This window comes from Octodon degus, unplaced genomic scaffold (genome assembly GCF_000260255.1).
Source record: "Octodon degus isolate 3935 unplaced genomic scaffold, OctDeg1.0 scaffold00219, whole genome shotgun sequence".
Taxonomy (NCBI): Eukaryota; Metazoa; Chordata; class Mammalia; order Rodentia; family Octodontidae; genus Octodon; species Octodon degus.
Window position 1 is genome coordinate 1539349 of NW_004524795.1, and position 18490 is coordinate 1557838.

The following is an 18490-nucleotide window of genomic DNA, read 5'->3' on the forward strand; positions in this document are numbered from 1 at the left end:
TTTCCCTTCCTTTTCTCCTTTCCCCCATCCCAGTTGTACTTTGCTTTTTTTATTTTTATTTTTATTTTTATTTTTATTTTTATTTTTATTTTTGTAGAACTGGGGATTCAGGCCCCTGCACTTGCCAGGGAAGCACTTACTCCACTGAGCCATCTCCCTGGCCCCAACCATCTCCCTGGCCCCTCTTTGCTTTTTGTTAAAAAAAGAGAAACATAACAGTGATACTGAGCTTAAAACAGCTTCTCTACATTGTGTACCATCATCATCCTGGTAGATTTTCAGAGTAGAAGGTATATGCATATATATACATGCTATGTGGTGTATATAATATTAGCACAATACTTTCTTTTTAATGAACTAAGAGAAACTAGTTGTGTAACAATTTTAACTATATAATATATATATATATATTTTTTTTTTTTTCCTTTATTTTTCCTTTCCACATCTCAGTTTGTCTTTTCTTTTGAACAGTTTCTTCCCAATTTAAACAATTGGGTTTCAAGACATCTCTCCTGCTTTGTTCTTTCCATGGTCTCTGTACATAAAAGCTTTGTCTTTTTTTCTGAGACACTTTTAGTTACCAGTTAGAGCTTCTATACAATTGTCTTTTTTTTTTGTATTTAGTATGAGGTCTCAATACACAGATTGGGCTCCTAATGATCCTCCTTTTCAGACTCCCAAGTCCTAGAATTATAGGTATGCGGTCACTATGCCCAGTCTCAATTGCTGTCTCGGCACACCCCAGGGGTGGGCCAGCACAGCAAGCTGAGCATCCGGCCCCTGCATCTGCCTAAGCAGGTGCTTTAATCGCTGAGTTATCTAGCCGGCCCTTATACAATAGTCTTAAGAAACAAGATCTTTTCACTGATATTCTTGAGGCCTTACTGGTGTCATCTTGTAGTAAGTGTCCAGTTAAGTATTCCTGGGTATTTATTAGTTTTAAAGTCACTTATGCCTCAGGTGGCTTTCACAAAATGTTGGCTGTTTGTCCCTGCACCATGACATTTCATAGCCATTTTGAGAGAAAACATTGTAAGGTTTATGCTATTCTAGCAAGAAGTTTCAGTTAACCTGAGACTCATTAGACATAAATTGTTGGATTATATAATTACTAAAATCATTAAATGCATGTGGTGCTTTATGATTGAAAGAATTATGAAGTACCTGCTTTCCATTATAACTAAGCTGAATCATAACAATCTAGTGAGTGGTAGTTTTGCTTTAGGGAAAACTGCGATTATGCCTAGATTCCAGGCTTTCAGCTTCAAAACTCACCATGAAATGAGTCAGGGACTCTCATGAATGCAAGAGGCTGGTGAAATCCTTTATCTTCCTGTCCCCCCAACAATGTATGGATTCATGTACTCCCCTACCCCACCCACTCTTAGTGCAAATGCCCAGTGGCAGCAGGTTACCATGGGGATGTCTCCAAGGTGAGAACAGGTGCTAATCTGTATCCTGGATGGGAGCAAATCCCTTAAAACACAAAGAAGTTTCAGAAAAGTACTATACTCAAAACCAAATGGAAGGGCCAGCCAGATAGCTCAGCAGATTAAAGTGCCTGCTTAGGCAGACACAATGGCCAGGGGTTCGATCCTTGGCCTGCCATGCTGGCCCCGCCCCTAGGGTGTGCTGAGATAGCAAATGAGACTGGGTGTGGAGAAGCTTTCTTGAGAGGCTGAAAAATAGGAGGAAGAGTCTGATCTATGTAGTGAGACGCTGTAGACCCTGTACTAAATACATTAAAAATAAAAAAGGAAAAAAAATTAGCAGACCCTGGTACACCTTAGCAACACCTTCAAAAGCTATTCTTTTATTAACAGGCCAGTATGTTCTTCATCAGAGTTGTGTGCTATTCAGTTTGGGCCACTTCTCAAGCTGAAGTCCCTTTCCACTTTCTTCAAAGCTTTTAACTAAAACTTTTTACCATTGCCTGTATTCTAATTTTCATGATCACTGAAGCAAGTTTTTGCTCATGTCCTATATCAGTTACACCTTTATTAAAAGGCCTAAGACTTCATAATGGTAAATGGTGCATGTTAAATTTTGCAGGCAGAATTTTCTGAATAAAGTTCACTGAAAACTTGTCATTCTTAATAATAGAAAGCAAAATATAATCCTTGGGTTTTCTAATTCTCTGATGCTATTTTCGGTACACTTTAGAAGCTCAGTTTTTATTTTCCCTGAAAAACATTTAATTGGAGAAGAAAAAGTAAGGAAAGTGAAAGAGAGGTAAGAAACACTCATGGTGCCAGAAATGTGAATCAGCACTGAATAGGCAAGAGCCAGTAGGGGTTTCAGTCTGAATAGAGGAGAAATACATGTTCCAGCCTGTTAGATGTTAAGTATGCCAAGTTGCTAGTCCCACAACATTGGGGAATGAAGTCGAGAGTGAAAGGAAGAAGTTAGAAGAGTTTTATTGGAAATGAGAGAAGACTAGTTCCTGAATTTACAGGTGAGGTCCTGAATGAAGTAGCCACTGAGATGCTTTGTCATGTGTTATTTATACAGTAAAATGACGATATGGGTACAACATGGGTTAAACTACATTCAACCTATAGGATTACAATGTAGCTACTTAGCTAATATTGATCCAGTGGGAAAGGAATCCCATGGCAAGGCTGCAGGAAGGAACCAAGGCACTTTTGGGAAGGGATGGGTCACCCAGCCGAGAACCTGGTGCCTACCAGGCTGTACTGGACTGGTGATACTAATTGCAGTATAATCTCGGGTTTAGGCCTGGCCTTCTTAGAGGAGTGTCCAGCCACAATTCTAATTCTAAAATCTTATATTTTTGCTGATATCCTTGAGAGCATGGTCCCTCTCTGATTATAAATTTACTTCTGTCTGACTTAGCTACGTAGAATAGTTTGAGGCCCAGCAAGGAATAGAGACTGTGTCCTCAATCTGGTTTCACAAGCTGAGTGTCCCGGCTGGGGCTTGCTCTTTCCCTTGACTCCTGGCTTTGGAAGAAGTGAGCATTATGAAGATGGACACCAAAGTAGTTACTTGATAGGAAGTGTCTCCTTGCTTGAAAGGAGGATAGGGTTTGTTTTAAGTCTCTTCCTTTAGCTGGTGTAGTCTTTGTTCAGATTCATGTTTTTGTTTTTTTTTTTTTTTTTTGCTGAACTGAGGATTGAATTCAGGCCCTTGCACTTGCCAGGGAAGTGCTTATTCCACTGAGCCATCTCCCCGGCCCCAAATTCATGAATTCTCTATTGCTTTATGAAATTTTACAAATGTGTCTTCAAATAAGTGAAGTCCCAAATTTTTCATAAGGTAATTCTGAAGTTTCATCCATGAATTTCTGTTGAATCAAATGAAGTTCCTCTAATAGATTTTCAAATAAATCATTAAAATCATTCTTTACCTTCTAAGGAAAGAAATTTCTGTGATTGCATTATGTGGCTGTGGGCTTTTCCTTCATTTGTCTTCCAGATCTGTCCAACAGTGCTGTCTCAGAGGTATATGAATGCCTGTGGAGAGGTGTTCTTTGCTCTTCATTGTTGAACCATCATCACTGAGTGATGGTTGATTGTGGAGCATGTTGTTGGCATAACAACGTATAGATTCCTTTTTTTTTTTTTTTTCTTTTTGGCTGGTTCAGGCTGCCTTAAGGGCAGGTCTAGTAAGGCATGTGGAGCTGGGGATTGAACTGCTGTCCCCTGTGCCTGACTGCGTTTGCATGAGCAGGCCCTTAAACAACTGAGCTAACTAACTGGCAGGCCCCAACAACTTAGAGATTCTTGAACTCCAAGAATTTGGGCACGGAATTTTAAGTCATATCCCAAAGTCTCAGAGTCGCTTCTCTTACCCTAAAATGTGCATTTCACGATTTTTACTCTGTGGATTTCTTTATTTACTGATTCCACATCAAAATTTCTATCATTATTAATTGACTCATAACTATCTTCAACAATTGTTATCTTCTGCACTTTTTTTTTTTTTTTTTTTTTTTTTTATGTATTTGGTAAAGGAAAGCACTATTTTGAAAAAGTTCCATGCTGTGAGAATGCCCACTGGAAGGCACGGTGAGGTTTTTGATCAGTCCACAAGGGCCAATCTTTCTGAGCTCCCTGAACCATAAAATAAAACCCTGAACCAGCAAGGAGGGTCATGTCCTTGCCCATATGATTCTCCCTCTCTCTATCTCCCTGCTTTATTTCTGATCCTGCTTGTCTCTTCAAAATAGTTTCTTTACTTAATAAGATTGTATGTCACCTCCCTATCCTTGACCTTACTTTTAAAAGCTGTAATTACTCTCTGCTGCAGTCTTTTTTCTGCCCTAGAATGATTAATGTTTTGAATTGTGGGCCCTTTGATATTTTGCTCCACATTGTATAACCTTCTTTAAAAAGTTGCCAAAGTGTGTAAGTTTCCCTAAACTGAATTGTTCCAGTGGAAGGTGTATTTCACATGATTTTGTTCTTGAATGGTACAAAGTCACCTTGATTTGCTCTTAGGCTCCAAGGGGAATTTATTTGCTGAAATAACTAACTAAAGGGTAGCACTAGAGGGGGCAGGTGGGTGGAATTTTCAGTGACTATTTCCAGGACTCTACTGCTCTGTGTCATTCAGCTTTGTTTTGTTTTATGTTGGAGTTCTTCTCAGTTCACTTTTCCCCAGAAATTCAAGCTTATATAATAAATCAGCAAAAGTAGTACTTTTGGGTTTCATGCTTGGTTGTAAATTTCTCTTTAACTGGTCAGAAGGTAACTGGGCTTTGTGAGACCAAACTTAGGTCATAAGTTTGTCACTGTCTTTCACTTCCTCAAAAATCAAGAAGAGATAGTTAAGGAACTGACTAGATGCCTATCGGAAAATTGGAGTGCTGTTACCTAAGGCAGGAATGATTGCTGGGCAGGCAAAAATAACAGCTACTTAATGGCTAGAGATCGAAGTCCCCTCTAGGAGATACACAGCACATATCACCATCACCATCAGTGTTCTGAGTTTAAATATTAAAAAGAAAAAAATGCTCATTTGCCAGGAATAAGAGTATCCCTAGAAATGGTTCGCTTTTAGGCTTTAGTGGTAATATTCACATTCCTTCTAATCTGTATTTGGATACATGGGTATTTGAAAACCATGATGAGAGGTTTTTAATTGACATGTACTTCTTTTAATTGTATCTGAGTTTTTCCACTTGTCAGACCAGTTTCATTTATAGAAACAAATGCAGATATCACCTCATCATACATAGCCACTGACATATCTGCTGAGGTTTTCAGATGGACACTACAGAAAGAAATCAGCAAAGTTTAAAAGTAGCATGGAGATAACCACTTTTCAGACTTCCCTTTTTCTGTTGCTGTTTCATCTGTTTTGGGACTAGTTACACCCAAATTAAGGAAAAACAGAAAGCTAAAACAACTAAGCGGTTGGACTAGGTAAGATGTTTATCATTAGTGACAAAAATTTTATGTTAAAAAGAACCTCCTTAGTTCTCAAATAAGTTCACCTGAAGACTGACCTCTGTCCTGACTATGGAGTTGCATCTTCCACCTCTTTTAGGAGTGCTCTTGCAACTGGTATTTCACAAGTCTGTAGAGGACTAGAGATTCTACATATATTGGGCAAACGATTAGACTCTCGGATCTAAAGTCAAATAAATTTTGAATTTCAGAAAGTCAAATGAGCTTTTAGAAACAAGTGGATTTGAATAAGTTCAGGTACTACCACCATGATTTATTACTGTAGTCTTTATATCAAAACAACTGTTGGTAACTTAGGACCTTGGACTTTGATTTTTGTCCTAATACTTAGTTCTTCATTCCTTTAGCAATTACAAATTTAGATTATAAAGGGTAGAGATCATGTATAAGATGAAAAGATTTCATGGTTTCTAGTTTGGCTGTGAGGCAAGGAAGGTTAATGTTAAGATTTGAAAAAAACAAAACTGGTTCAGATTAGATGGTTAACTCTCAAAGAATCAGGAACCACTGCTTATGACAGTACATTTGTATTATAGTTTTTGTTCAAAATTATTCTCCTGTTTTCATATCTTCACTGTATCTTCCAATTACTTTGGGTATAAAATACAAGAAGCTTATTTCGGGTGTCCCTACCCATCAGCAAAGAGAAAAGTCCTATCTTCAAAGTAAGAATCTTATGTATAAAATACAGTGAATGGATGAGTGTACTATACCTTGAAGTTTTAATGGGATTATTTGATGTTTGTGGGAAAGGATATATGTTATACTTTTTGAATGAACATGTATTTTTGAATGTCAGAAATTATCCCATATTTGAATATGACTTTACTAGAATTAAAATGGCTGTTCACTCACAAGTTAATACACTTGTAAATTGTTACTCTTCTGAAAGATAAAGTTTGTCATCTATTTCACGGTTGGAGAAAATTGGAGTGTTTCAGAGCCTAGTATTTTATTTTATATTCTTTTGAGCCTTAATATGTTAGACCTCATGCTGTGAAGTGAGTTCTAAAATCCATGTGCTATTTTCTGTCAAGCTGCCCAGGGAATTAACTATTATGTTTAATACTCATTTTATCATATTCTTCAGCCCAATTAGAAAATTAAGGTATTTTTAACTTCAGTATCTTTTTCACTTTCTTTATTTAGAAACCCCATCAGAAGTTATGGCCGAGAAGCTCGATCCTGAGACCATGAGAGACAGTTCAGAATGGCTCTTCTCCTTTGGAGTTATAGCAGATATCCAGTATGCTGATTTAGAAGATGGGTACAATTACCAAGGAAGCAGGCGGCGGTACTACCGACAGAGTCTTCTTCACCTAACTGGCGCTATTGAAGAGTGGAATAAAGAAAGCAGCATGCCCTGCTGTGTCCTCCAACTTGGAGATGTCATCGATGGCTATAATGCACAGTATAAAACATCAGAAAAGTCCCTAGAACGTGTTATGAACACATTTCAGATGCTCAAAGTCCCAGTTCATCATACATGGGGAAACCATGAATTTTATAACTTCAGTAGAGACTATTTAATAAACTCTAAACTTAACACAAAGTTTCTAGAAGATAGGATTGCACATCATCCTGAGACTGTGCCTTCAGAGAATTATTATGCTTATCATTTTGTACCATTCCCTAAATTCCGGTTCATTTTACTTGATTCTTATGACTTGAGTATCTTGGGTATAGATCAGTCTTCTCCAAAATACCAGCAGTGTATGAAGATACTGAGGGAGCACAACCCAAATAAGGAATTGAATAGTCCAAAAGGTGAATTATTCCTTTGAACTGAGAATCTAATACATTGTCTTTAAATTCTTCAGCTTCCTTTTATTCAGCAGGAAAATGGATGCTTGAGGTAAAAGTGTATGTCGTTCTTGTTCAGGGTCAGGATTTCACACAAGCCTGATGTCTTGGTTTGGTAATTGATTCAGGTTTCATTCTGGGCCAATCACTTTTTCCCTTGTGAATGGGATGAAGAGACCCAAAAGAGTAGGTAGACAAGACATTTAATAAACATATAAACTTCCTATCATGGTAAAGTACCTGAGATAACACATATTGAGGAAAGGCCGATTTTGGTGCATGATTTCAGAGATTTCTGTTCATCTGCACTTGGCCCCATTATCTTTGGACCCTGGTGAGCACATCATGGCAGGAAGTGGTGGAGCAGCTCCTAGCCTTATGGTGCAGAAAAGCAGAGTGTGTGTGGGGGGACCTACGGTCCAGATACCCCATTCAGGGTCACACCCCTAGTGACTTAATGTGAATTCCCACCAGGTCACACCTCAAGAAGAGTCCACCACCTTCCTGATACTGCCATGGGCAAGAACTAAGCCTTTAATACATGGGCCCTCTGGAGACATGAGGGCCCAACCCTAGCGAGCAGAAACATGTTATTTCTGCAGTGCTAAGTGTTGCAGAGCAAGGTTACAGAAAAGTATCAGGGAGGCTACTTTAGATTATATAAGAAAGACTCTCCAAGAAGAAAATCATTTAAGCGGAAGTGAGTATCTAGATGAAGGAGCTATCCTAGAAGGTGAGGGCTAGGAGGTTAGCAGATAAAGAGAGAAAAGCAATCAAAGGCACTTAAGTGGAATAAGACTTGGGTATTGAACAACATGGAAAAGGACCAGTGAGGTACAAGATGTTTTTGAAGAATGAACATGGGGCTCAGGAGACATAGTAAGGAATTCCTGTTTTCTTTCGAGTGCAATGGAAAGCCAGTAAACCAAACAGTGCCAAGACTAGAAGTAAGAAAATGTAACTTACTTGTATATTGGTCAAAATTCTATTTAAACTTTATTGCTGCTAATGAGATTTTTCTAAAGAAAAGAACAAGTGTCCTCGTTTGGATGCCCAAATGAGGAAAAGAATGACATTTGATGGGTGTGACTTACTGAATCCATTCAGGACTGTTTGAGCCCCAGTTTGTCCAGTTCAATGGAGGATTCAGCCAAGAACAGCTGAACTGGTTGAATGATGTTCTTACGTTCTCTGACACAAACCAAGAAAAAGTGGTGATTGTGAGTAAGTATGTAAATTGTTTATCTGATTACAGAAATATTTTAGAGATTGGGAAATGTTTTTAAAGAACTATCAATATGTATGTTTTGGTATCCTCTTTCTAGAAAATGGATGCTTTAAAATTTTTATTGAAACATAACCTGAATCAAAATTTATATTTAGGAATGAGTTGGGACAGAGGCGTGGCGTGTGCTTATAATCCCAGCAGTTGGGAGGCTGAGGCATGAGGATCAGCAAGAGTTCAGAACCAGCCTGGGTTACATAGTGAGTTTAGTCCAGCCTGAACGGCATAGCGAGACCCTATCTCAAAAAAGAATGAACTAGGAAAGAGTTACAGTACAACAGAAACCATCTTGCCATACATTTGAGCCTACGAGTTGCCCTTGTAGATCTCAAAGTAGAATTTCCCTGAATCAATTTTTATAATAATTTTTAAATGATAAAGGGCCACCAAACAGGGCCACTCCTGCCCAGCTGCAGCACAGCTGATACCTTATGGGCTGACCTGACAGACTCAGATGGCAGTAAGCACTTTTACTGTTTTTATCAGCCAGATGATTTCAAGGAAATTAGATTTATATCATTTCCATTCAGAATCATTTTTTACTAATACCACCATCTGGGATTCTGGAGAAAGTAAGTTTTTTTTTGTTTTTTTTTCTAGCTCAGGCTGCCTTAAGGGCAGGTCTGGTGCGGCTTGTGGAGCCTGGGATCGAACTGCAGTCCCCTGTGCCCGACTAAGTTTGCCCAAGCAGGCGCTTTAAACAACTGAGCTAACCTGTAAGCCCTCCAGATTCTGGGATTCTGGAAGTACTTAAAACACATGTGTGTGCTTACTCGTGAATGGAATTTGAATTTTCAGTAGCGCTGGTAGACTTGGTTTGGGGCTGATGTTAAAGCCCTTGCGTTAAAATCATGACATAAATGGATGAGAAGTCTGGACTGAGAGCCAGAGGATGGCAGCCTTTTCTGGCTCTTATTTATTAGATGAATCATGTAGCTCTGAAAAAATACTGAACATACAAACTGCAGTTTTCTCTGTATTGCATCAAGTAAAATTATGACTTTAAAAATGATAGCTTGGGCTTGGGAGATAGCACAGTAGACTAAGTGCCTGCTTTGGCAAGTGCAGGGACTAGGGTTTGATCCCTAGTCCTGCATACTGCTCTGGCCCCACCCCCGAGGTGCGCTGAGCAGGCTACTGAGTCCGCATGTGGTGGTGGTGGTACACACTCCTGTAATCCCAGCGCTGGAGAGGCTGAAAACAGGAAAATCACTAAGAGATGGAGCTGCATAGTGAGACCTTACACCAAATACATAAATGAAAAAAAAAAAAAAAAGGATAGCAATTAATGTAGTTGATACTATAGAATTGTATTTCTATCCATAAATGTAGTTTTTTTTTTTTTTATATTAAGCTTCTACTATAAAAACAGTTGGAGGAGTGTCTGCTGCCATTTGACCACCAAGTGTCAAGACCTAAAAAGATAAGGTTCTCTCAGGTCATTGGTATGTCATGACACCATTTGACTCTGCCATAAGTGGCCTTAAAAAATTGGCAGCTTCCTGTCTTGTGTCTGGTTTTTGGTTTGACACTGCCAGATTGAGAGTTTTTGAGCTGAAAGCAACCTAGAGACCATGTAGAAAAATCTTTTGATTTTTTGAAGGCGAACTAACCTGAAGAGTTTAAGCTACATAGATAAAGCGCCATAGCTGCTGACAGAACTGAGACTGGCATCCATTTTATGTCCCAACATCCTTCCCCTCTACCCTGCTTTCTTCACATCTGGTTTTTCTTTTTGGTATTTTGAGACAGGGACTTGCTGTGTAGTACAGGCTGGCACTGGACATACTAAGTTTCATATGCCTATTAGATTTAAAGATGTGAAAATCATGAAGAGATCACCAAGGAATTAAGTATAGTGGAAAAGTCCAAGAATCAAGCTTCTGGTACTTCTGACAGGATGCCAAGGAATATAGGAGAAACCAGGGGAGGATATTGAAAAGAAATGGTCTTTGAAATTGGAGAAAGGTTAGCATCATCTTAGAAGCCAAGTATGTTCAGGAGAAGGGGGCAAGTAATTGTATAATTTGATTCATGGGTCAATATAGCTTCTACACAATTTGTTGGACTCTTGGATCTTATCACAGGCAATTGCTCTGTGTGTATGTGTGCACACGCATGTGTGCAAGAGGGGGGACATATGTACATGAATTCCTTTCCGACCTTAGGGGCCTGTTAACTCCTTCCATCCTTTTCACTTGTATTATAACATGTTTATGAAGAGAATATTTAAATTTCAGAATAAAAATGAATAATAACAAAAAAAGTGATTTATTGGGCGAAAGCAGAGATCAATGAACTGTGTTTCCTGGACATCAGAGTTCAGCTAGCTCAGTATTTGCCAGGCTCACAGATGTGTTAGCTTCAGAATTCTACAAGGGCTGGCCAGATAGCTCAGCAGACTAAAGCACCTACTTAGGCAGATCAAAGCAGTCGAGGTTCTATCCTGGCCTGCCGTGCTGGCCCTCCCCCTGGGGGTACACTGAGATGACAACCAGCACCTGGGAGGCCGAAAACAGGAGAATTACTTCGAGTCCAATCTACATAGTGAGGCCCTGTAGACCCTTTTCTAAATTTTTTTAAAAAAGGCCTGGGGAGATAGCTCAGTGGAACAAGTGCTTGCCTGGCAAGCGCAGGATCCTGAGTTCAATCCCCGGTACCGCAAAAAAACAAAAACAAAAACAAAAAAACCATATATTTGGGTCGGGGAGATAGCTCAGTAGAATAAGCGCTTGCTTGGCAAGTGCAAGGTCCTGAGTTCAATCCCTGGTACCGAAAAAAAAAAAAAGCTACATCCACTTGTACATGTTTTCTATGGGGTGCAACATAAACTTTCCCTGCTTGAATAGTTTTTTTCATCAATAAACTGGATATGGCTATCTTGACTGATGGGGCTATTCATTAATCAGTTCTATAGCATTGTTTATATAAATGACATCATCCATGACCAGTCCCTAAATTGTTCTTTTATTTAGTATTACATCTATCTGTATGTATAACATATAAGGAAATCAATGAGGTTGGGTTCCAGTATGGCACCTGCCTGATTTGAGGCAGACTTTACAGACTTGCTGTACAGGATGCCTTTGATCTTCCATGTTTGTGCAACTGGAGACTTGTGTAGGCCTCAGAGATCTCAGGCAGAGTCCTCTGTGCTCTCCCACCTCATTGGTGATGATATCACCCTCCTTTTTGTGCACCAGAGATGTGATGGTAGATACCTACTTCTTTATGTATGAATTCTCTCTGGTCTCTTATCTATTTGGATGATAATGCAGTAATATGCAGTTTTCCTTAGTACTAGGTTTCAGCCATTTTTCTGGATAGAAAAGATATTTCTTAATTGGTTTACAACTCCTTTTCTTTAACAGGCCATATCCCCATTTACCCAGAAGCCTCTGACACTGTGTGCCTGGCCTGGAACTACAGAGACGCTCTGGCAGTCATTTGGTCTCACAAGTGTGTGGTGTGTTTCATTGCTGGTCACACGCATGACGGCGGCTACTCTGAAGACCCCTTTGGTGTGCACCACCTGGACCTAGAGGGAGTCATTGAAGCAGCTCCAGATAGCCAAGCCTTTGGCACAGTTCATGTCTACTCTGACAAAATGATGTTGAAAGGGAGAGGCAGAGTTCCAGACAGGATTATGAACTATAAGAAGGAACTTTTAGTGTGACTTACCTTGCTTTCCTTTATAGAAAGAGGATGACTTGGCTTTGTGCCTTTTCCAACTACAGGTGGAAAAAATAAATATTCTGAGCCTCACTGTTGTATATTCTTCGATAACCAAACATGCTTATGCCTTTGTGTATGTTGATAAAATACTCAGAAATCACACTTTTGGGTAATACAGATTCCTTTTTTTTTTTTTTTTGCAGAACTGGGGATTGAACTCAGGCCCTTGTACTTACTCTACTGAGCTATCTCCCTGGCCCCTACATTCCTGAAAGTTAGAAAAACAAGAGACTGCAGTGGGAGTATATCGTTCCAATAAGGGATTTTAGTTGGCTTTTTCTAAAACACATTTTTTTTTGTTTATGCAAGAGAATATGTTCATGTTAGCTGTGTAACTTCAGACACAATAAATAAAACTCTGATCAGCTTTTTCTGTTCATTTTTTTTTGGTGTAAATGAGCTTTGGACTGGCTTTGTTCATAATACCTATACTTGGACTTTATAGGCTTACATTCCTGTTTTGGAGATAAAAACTTTGACTAGTTACTCGAAAAGTGAATGTCTGGGGCCTGCATCTTTCTAGGAACATCTCAGAGAAGTCATGTGGTCCTCTGCTGATCCTAACCAAAGAAGGACTGCCAGTGTGGCTGTGAGCCTGCTACTGCGGGCTGTTGGGATCAGTGGTGCACAGGGAGACTGCTGTAGATAGTTTACCTTTGACTAATAGACAAATGGAGACATTTAACTCAGTTGGCAAATGGGGGAAGAAAGATTGAGTCAGTGCCTAGCAAACAAAATACTGTTCAACACAAGTATTGAGTACCAAGGTGCTAGAGGGCTCTAAAAGTGTATCTCTTCTGTGACTGTGGTAACCAACTCCCGCACACCTGATGATGTTCAGTATGTCTATTATAGTTCTGGAAGTCAGAAGTGTACGATCACTTTTACCACACTGAAAAGGTGTTGGCATAGCCATAGCCCCTTAGGAAGTGCGGGTGGAATCTTGCCTTTTCCAGCCTCTTGAGTTGTACTCAATCCTTGACTCCCAGGCCTTTCCTCTTACCATTGCAGCCAGCAATAGAAGTAGCATTTAAATCCACTTGGTTTCACATTACCTTTTCTTACATGCAGTTACTTCTCTCTCTGCCTAAGGGCACCTGTGATTATTAAGGTTCACCTGGATAATCCAGGTAATCTCTGTGCCTCAAGATCCTTGATCACATCTGCAAAGTCCATTTTGTAATGTAAAACACGTAGGTCTGAGGGATTAGGATTTATGTATCTGAGGCCCTTTTAGCTGGGCACAGAGATGCATTATTAATGTGTTCCTATAATCAGATCTTCCTGTGAATGAAAGAGAACAGATGTGTGAAATTGGCTGTCATTTGGGAAGACTTGGACTGTGAAGGTTTAAATTATTTGAAAGGCTTAGAGATGACATAAGAAAAGACAAATGGTTTAAGTAAGTGGGGAAGAACATTTTAAGTAGAAAAAGAGACATCAAAGGATCTGTTGAGTTGAGACACAGCAAATAAAGCTATGAGGACTGAACCAAAAGGTGCTTGGGGTATAGTGAGAAAGTGTAAATGGGCAGGCAAATGCTGTGCTGTGCTGTGCTGTGAACGGCCTTGAATGGTGAGCTTAGAATTTCACAGGAGCTCTCTGGCTTCTGAGCCAAGGAATTCATGATGAGCGATGTATGAATTGAAATACTAAGTTTACCATTAATTCAATACAGAAAAAGAGTTTAAAATGACTTGCTTACTAAAAACTCTTAAAATGGAGTGCCATACCAGAAGTGTGTTTTATATGTAACTCTGGAGGTGCAAAAGCACTAGGAATGTTCACAGAATTTATAGTTGGATAAGGGAATTGCAGAGACTGGGAAGGTATAACTTGAACATTATTACTGTCATTTCAGCATGGAAGGAAGTATGACTCTGGCCTGCACAGAATTTGCCAGTGAGTTCTTTTTCTCCTGGAGCTGGGAGATCGAACACAGGATCTTACATTTGCCAGGCAAGTGCTGTACCACTGAGCTATATCCCCAGCCCTCAGTTCATTTCTTTGTGTGTGACCTTGTTAGCTGTTTCTCACAGAGGGGTAAAAGCCATAGATAACATGACCTAGGTGGAAGCTAGAAAAAACCCTTTACATGTATTTTATTGACTTAAATTGTACTGTAACTGCTTTAATATCAACAAGATCATTTTTCCTTAATACACCATATCTGACTTCAGTGGCCACTGTGTCCAAAACAAAAAAAAAAAAAAAAAATGCTTACCTCCTTAACAAATATTGATAAAATAATTATTATTGTATTAAATGGTATAAAAAAATAAAGAGACAAATTGCCAAAGTTACTCTCATTCTCCTGACATGTGATAAGTACTTTCTTTTCCCCTAATACTGGGGATTGAACTCAGAACCTTCACACCAAGCTATAATCCCCAGATTTTTAAAAACATTTACTTCGAGGAAGGATCTTGCTAAGTTACAGACTTGGCTCAAAATTTCCACTCTCTTGCCTCAGCCTCCTAAGAGCCTGGCTTACTAATTCTTTTACAGTATTTCTTAAACCTTATGAAAATAGTACCTGAGTGTAGAGTTTGAGGCTAGCATTTATAAAAAGCTTCAGTGCAGATCTCTCACTGAAATACAATGTAAATCACATAAATGTTTTATATTTTAAAAAGCTAGAAGGATGAAATTAGTTTAAACAGTATTTTATTCAAGTATATTAAAATATCTTTTCAACTTGAGAGCAATGTAAAAATATTTGACATTCCTTTAGTATAATTTCTTTAAAATGTGATGTGTATTTTATACTTAACAGCCCATTAATTTGAATACTAAATTGTTCCAAAGACTTGATCTGCACGTAGTTTTACAAATTCCTGCTGAAAAAGTAGATTCACACTCCCAAGTTGTTCCAGGCACACACAAATACTTTCTAATAATTGAATATTGTTTTAAAAATGAAAATGGGAAACACTGAAAATTAACTTTCTCAGTCCCTTAGCCACATTTCAAGCACTCAATCACCATGTACTGGCTGTCATTGTGGGGAGAACAGCTTTAAAAAATGACTTCCTCCCTTGGGTCACTTCAGATACTCATTTTTTAAAAAGTGAACATTTTAGCCTTATTTCTTGGAATAATGAGTAATTAATCATGAGTAATTAATATTCTCTATATCCTTCTTGATTAGTTCCAAGTTCCTTTTTCCCCTCAACATCCTTTTATTCCAAGAGATGGTGGTTGATTTGGTTCAATTGGAATCCTTGTCCTGCCACTGAACTGGCTCAGTATCATGGGATTAGTTTAGTGCTGTAGGTCTCTCTAGAACCTACCTTGAGTTCAGTGTTCCTATTTGAATCACATGTAGCCCTTTGAAATTTGCAGCTTCATATTTTTAGAGTACTTTCATATATAGTTTGATTGTAGCAATTGGGTAAGTAGCAGGTCTGATATTCCATTTTATAGATAAGAAAATAACCACCAGGATGTTTATCCAGTATATTTGCCCAAGGCACATAGATAATGCATTTATTTTTATGCTTTATTTATCTTAAGGCCTTGTCGTGTTGCCCAGGCTGGCTGCAAACCTCCTGCCTCAGCCTTCTGAGAAGCTAATGGCCATCAAGGATGTCATTAGCTGTGCCCAGCAAGTCACATTTCTTATCTTGCATTCTTGTGCCTTTGGACTACACGTAGCACAGTTCCTCTCAGGAAAAGCAGCCAGAGCACAACAGACCTCATTCTTACAATGTAGCCCAGGGAGTCCTAAAAGTTCTCAAAAGCTTTTATAAATCTCTTGTTCTTAGATCACACTACCTCTTGTATCAGCTCACACTACCTGAAATAAACTGGAAAACCATTCAGTTACCCCAGTGTTTACAAGAAATTGCATATTCTCACTTGTAGAACACCATTCTTAGGCCCATTCAAATTACTGTCTTGCAGTGTGATGGCCAGGAAGACCGCATGTCCTTGTTTATGTATATGTAGACCCATGAGATAAATGGGAAAAGAGCTATTACAATGGCAAGAAGCAGCTGAATTCTTCCACCAACTGGATTCCTATAAAGACATATAAAAATTATTATAAGTAAAAATTTAATAAAAATTATGGGTTGCTTGGGGGACATAAGATAGCAGTTGAATTGGCAAACATACCTTATATTTTTTCTCAATTATTTAAAAATTAATTTAATTCCCCCTTTATAGTATGTAATGATTACTTTCGTTATGGGGAGTTAGTACCTGTACATACCACATCTTAATTCTTTTCCCGTTCCTTTCCCTCCTCTCTATCCTTCCTCCCTCCCTCCATCTCTCAGTCATATTGTCATTGCTATTAGTTCTTTAAATTAAAATGTAAATCATTGATTTATAGAAACTCTTTAGAGCTGCTCAATACAATTCTTACTGTTTATGTGTTGCAAGAATCTTGTCTCAAATGACTTCTTATGAGGAACACTGATCAATTAGATCATGTTAAACTTGATCTTCCTTAGTGTTTAAGAAATCTTCCCCTCCCCAAGCTCTTGAAAATATTGTAGACATCTCTAGAAGTTTTTTTTTTTTAACCTCTTTTTATTAGATGTACAAACTACTTGGAATTTATTTTTATGAAAAATTTGAGGCAAAAGTTGTTTTACTTGATGCCATATGGATACAGTTGCCTTGCTTTTGGTCTTTTTTTATTTTACTGTATTTTTTCCATTGAATTGTTTTCTTGGGGATGTTGAGTTTCTGTTTTTGGTGCCGAGGACTGAAGCCAAGGCTTCCAGCTTGCTAGGCAAGCATTCTACTGCTGAGCCAAATCCCCAGCCCCGCCATATGGATGCAGACACTCATGATTTAATGATCAAGTTCCATTCCTGTGACTAGGTCATTATGTGAATTGGTCACTTGACTTTGGTTTTATTTACATAACTCCTATGTGCAATATTGTAATGTATACCAACATAACAGTCTATAGCACAATTAGTAAAAATTACACATTTATTTATACTGCATAAATAAAATGTGCTGTATAAAAAAGACATGAATTAAGCCTCTATAAATAAAATGTACAGAACTGAACTACAAAAAGATGGGTCATAAGTCCAAACACTGCCTCAGTCATAAATCAGAACAATAATTAAACAGGTAGGTCATTAAAAGAGGAATACCTGCACTGAATTGTTCCAGGAACTATTGAAACTGCCTTTCTCGGCCACCCTGCACTGCCACGACCTTTACCACATATATGGATCTGTCCCAGATCGCACTGTATTCTATTAGTTTATTTATTCATTCTGTTGCCAGTATAGGTTTATCCCTGCAATCATTTAGGTTTTCTTTAATTTTCCATGTTTTATAATTGTATGTGCAAAGATTTTGCATGTTTCCTAGATTTACTTTTAGAAAGCTGGTTATTTTGATGTTACTATAAGTGGTAACTCTCCAACACTTGCTACTTGCTAATAGAAACATAGTTGGTTTTTGTATATTGACCTAGCATCTAGTAATCATGCTAAACTCACCTATCCTAGTAATTTTTTAGATTCTTCCAGGTTTTCTATGTAGGCAATGATGTCTTTCACTCACAAATTGAAATGAAAACTTTATTTCATTCCAATCCTTATGTTTATTTTATTCTTGCCATACTGTACTAGAACATGTTGAAAAATGGCAGTAATGGCTGATCTCATCTCATTCCTGATCTCAGAGGGGAAGTTCTGAACTGCTCATCATTAAGTATCATGCTTTGTAGAAACCTTTTAGTGGGTATCTAAACCTGCATTAAACCTGTATTTGGAAAGCTTTTATCATGTGTAGATGTTGAATTTTTCATGTTATTGTTCAAGAAGTTTACTTTTTTGTTTTATTTAGCCAACATAGTGGAAAACATTGCTTTTTAAAGTGATTAAACTAATTGTATTCTAGAATGAAACCACCTTGATTATTGGATTGTATATATATATTTCATAGGCTTTGTTAATATTTCGTTCTGGATTTTCCCATCTATGGTCATAAGTGGAACTGCTGTATACTTTCCCTTTATTTTGTAATGTTTTTGGCAAGCTTTGGTATCAGTGTTGTTCTGTCTTCCAAAAATGGAATGGAAAGTATTTCTTCTTTTCCAGTTTCTGGAAGTATTTGTTGATGCTTGGCATTATATTTTTCTTAAACATTAGAATTCTCTAACTATGCTAGCTAGGTCCATAGTTTTCTTTTAGGAAAAACATTATGTTATACATCCAATTTCTTTAATAGGTGTGTAGCTGCTTGGTTAGTTGAA

General features: G+C 38.2%; 2 protein-coding genes across 9 annotated transcripts in view; one reads left to right on the forward strand and one right to left on the reverse strand.

The window, feature by feature from the left end:
• The window catches only part of Adprm (ADP-ribose/CDP-alcohol diphosphatase, manganese dependent), a 15868-nt gene extending 2974 nt beyond the window's left edge, over positions 1-12894 (forward strand). For 4 of the 7 annotated variants that reach the window (XM_004645179.2, XM_023705415.1, XM_023705413.1 and 1 more), the window contains 3 exons: positions 6585-7202; positions 8346-8462; positions 11895-12889. In XM_004645179.2, coding sequence (XP_004645236.1) covers positions 6602-7202; positions 8346-8462; positions 11895-12199 — 1023 coding nt within the window. In that variant the 5' untranslated portion in view covers positions 6585-6601 and the 3' untranslated portion in view covers positions 12200-12889. Of the gene's footprint in view, positions 1-3198; positions 3280-3422; positions 3465-6584; positions 7203-8345; positions 8463-11894 lie in introns of those variants that run through there. The other 3 variants (XM_023705416.1, XM_023705418.1, XM_023705419.1) reach the window with 3 other exon arrangements.
• A 2072-nt stretch (positions 12895-14966) lies between these two features.
• Tmem220 (transmembrane protein 220) overlaps positions 14967-18490 on the reverse strand; it is a 17501-nt gene continuing 13977 nt past the window's right edge. For both annotated transcript variants that reach the window (XM_023705399.1, XM_004645180.2), the window contains one exon: positions 14967-16281. In XM_023705399.1, coding sequence (XP_023561167.1) covers positions 16146-16281 — 136 coding nt within the window. In that variant the 3' untranslated portion in view covers positions 14967-16145. The remainder of the gene's footprint in view (positions 16282-18490) is intronic.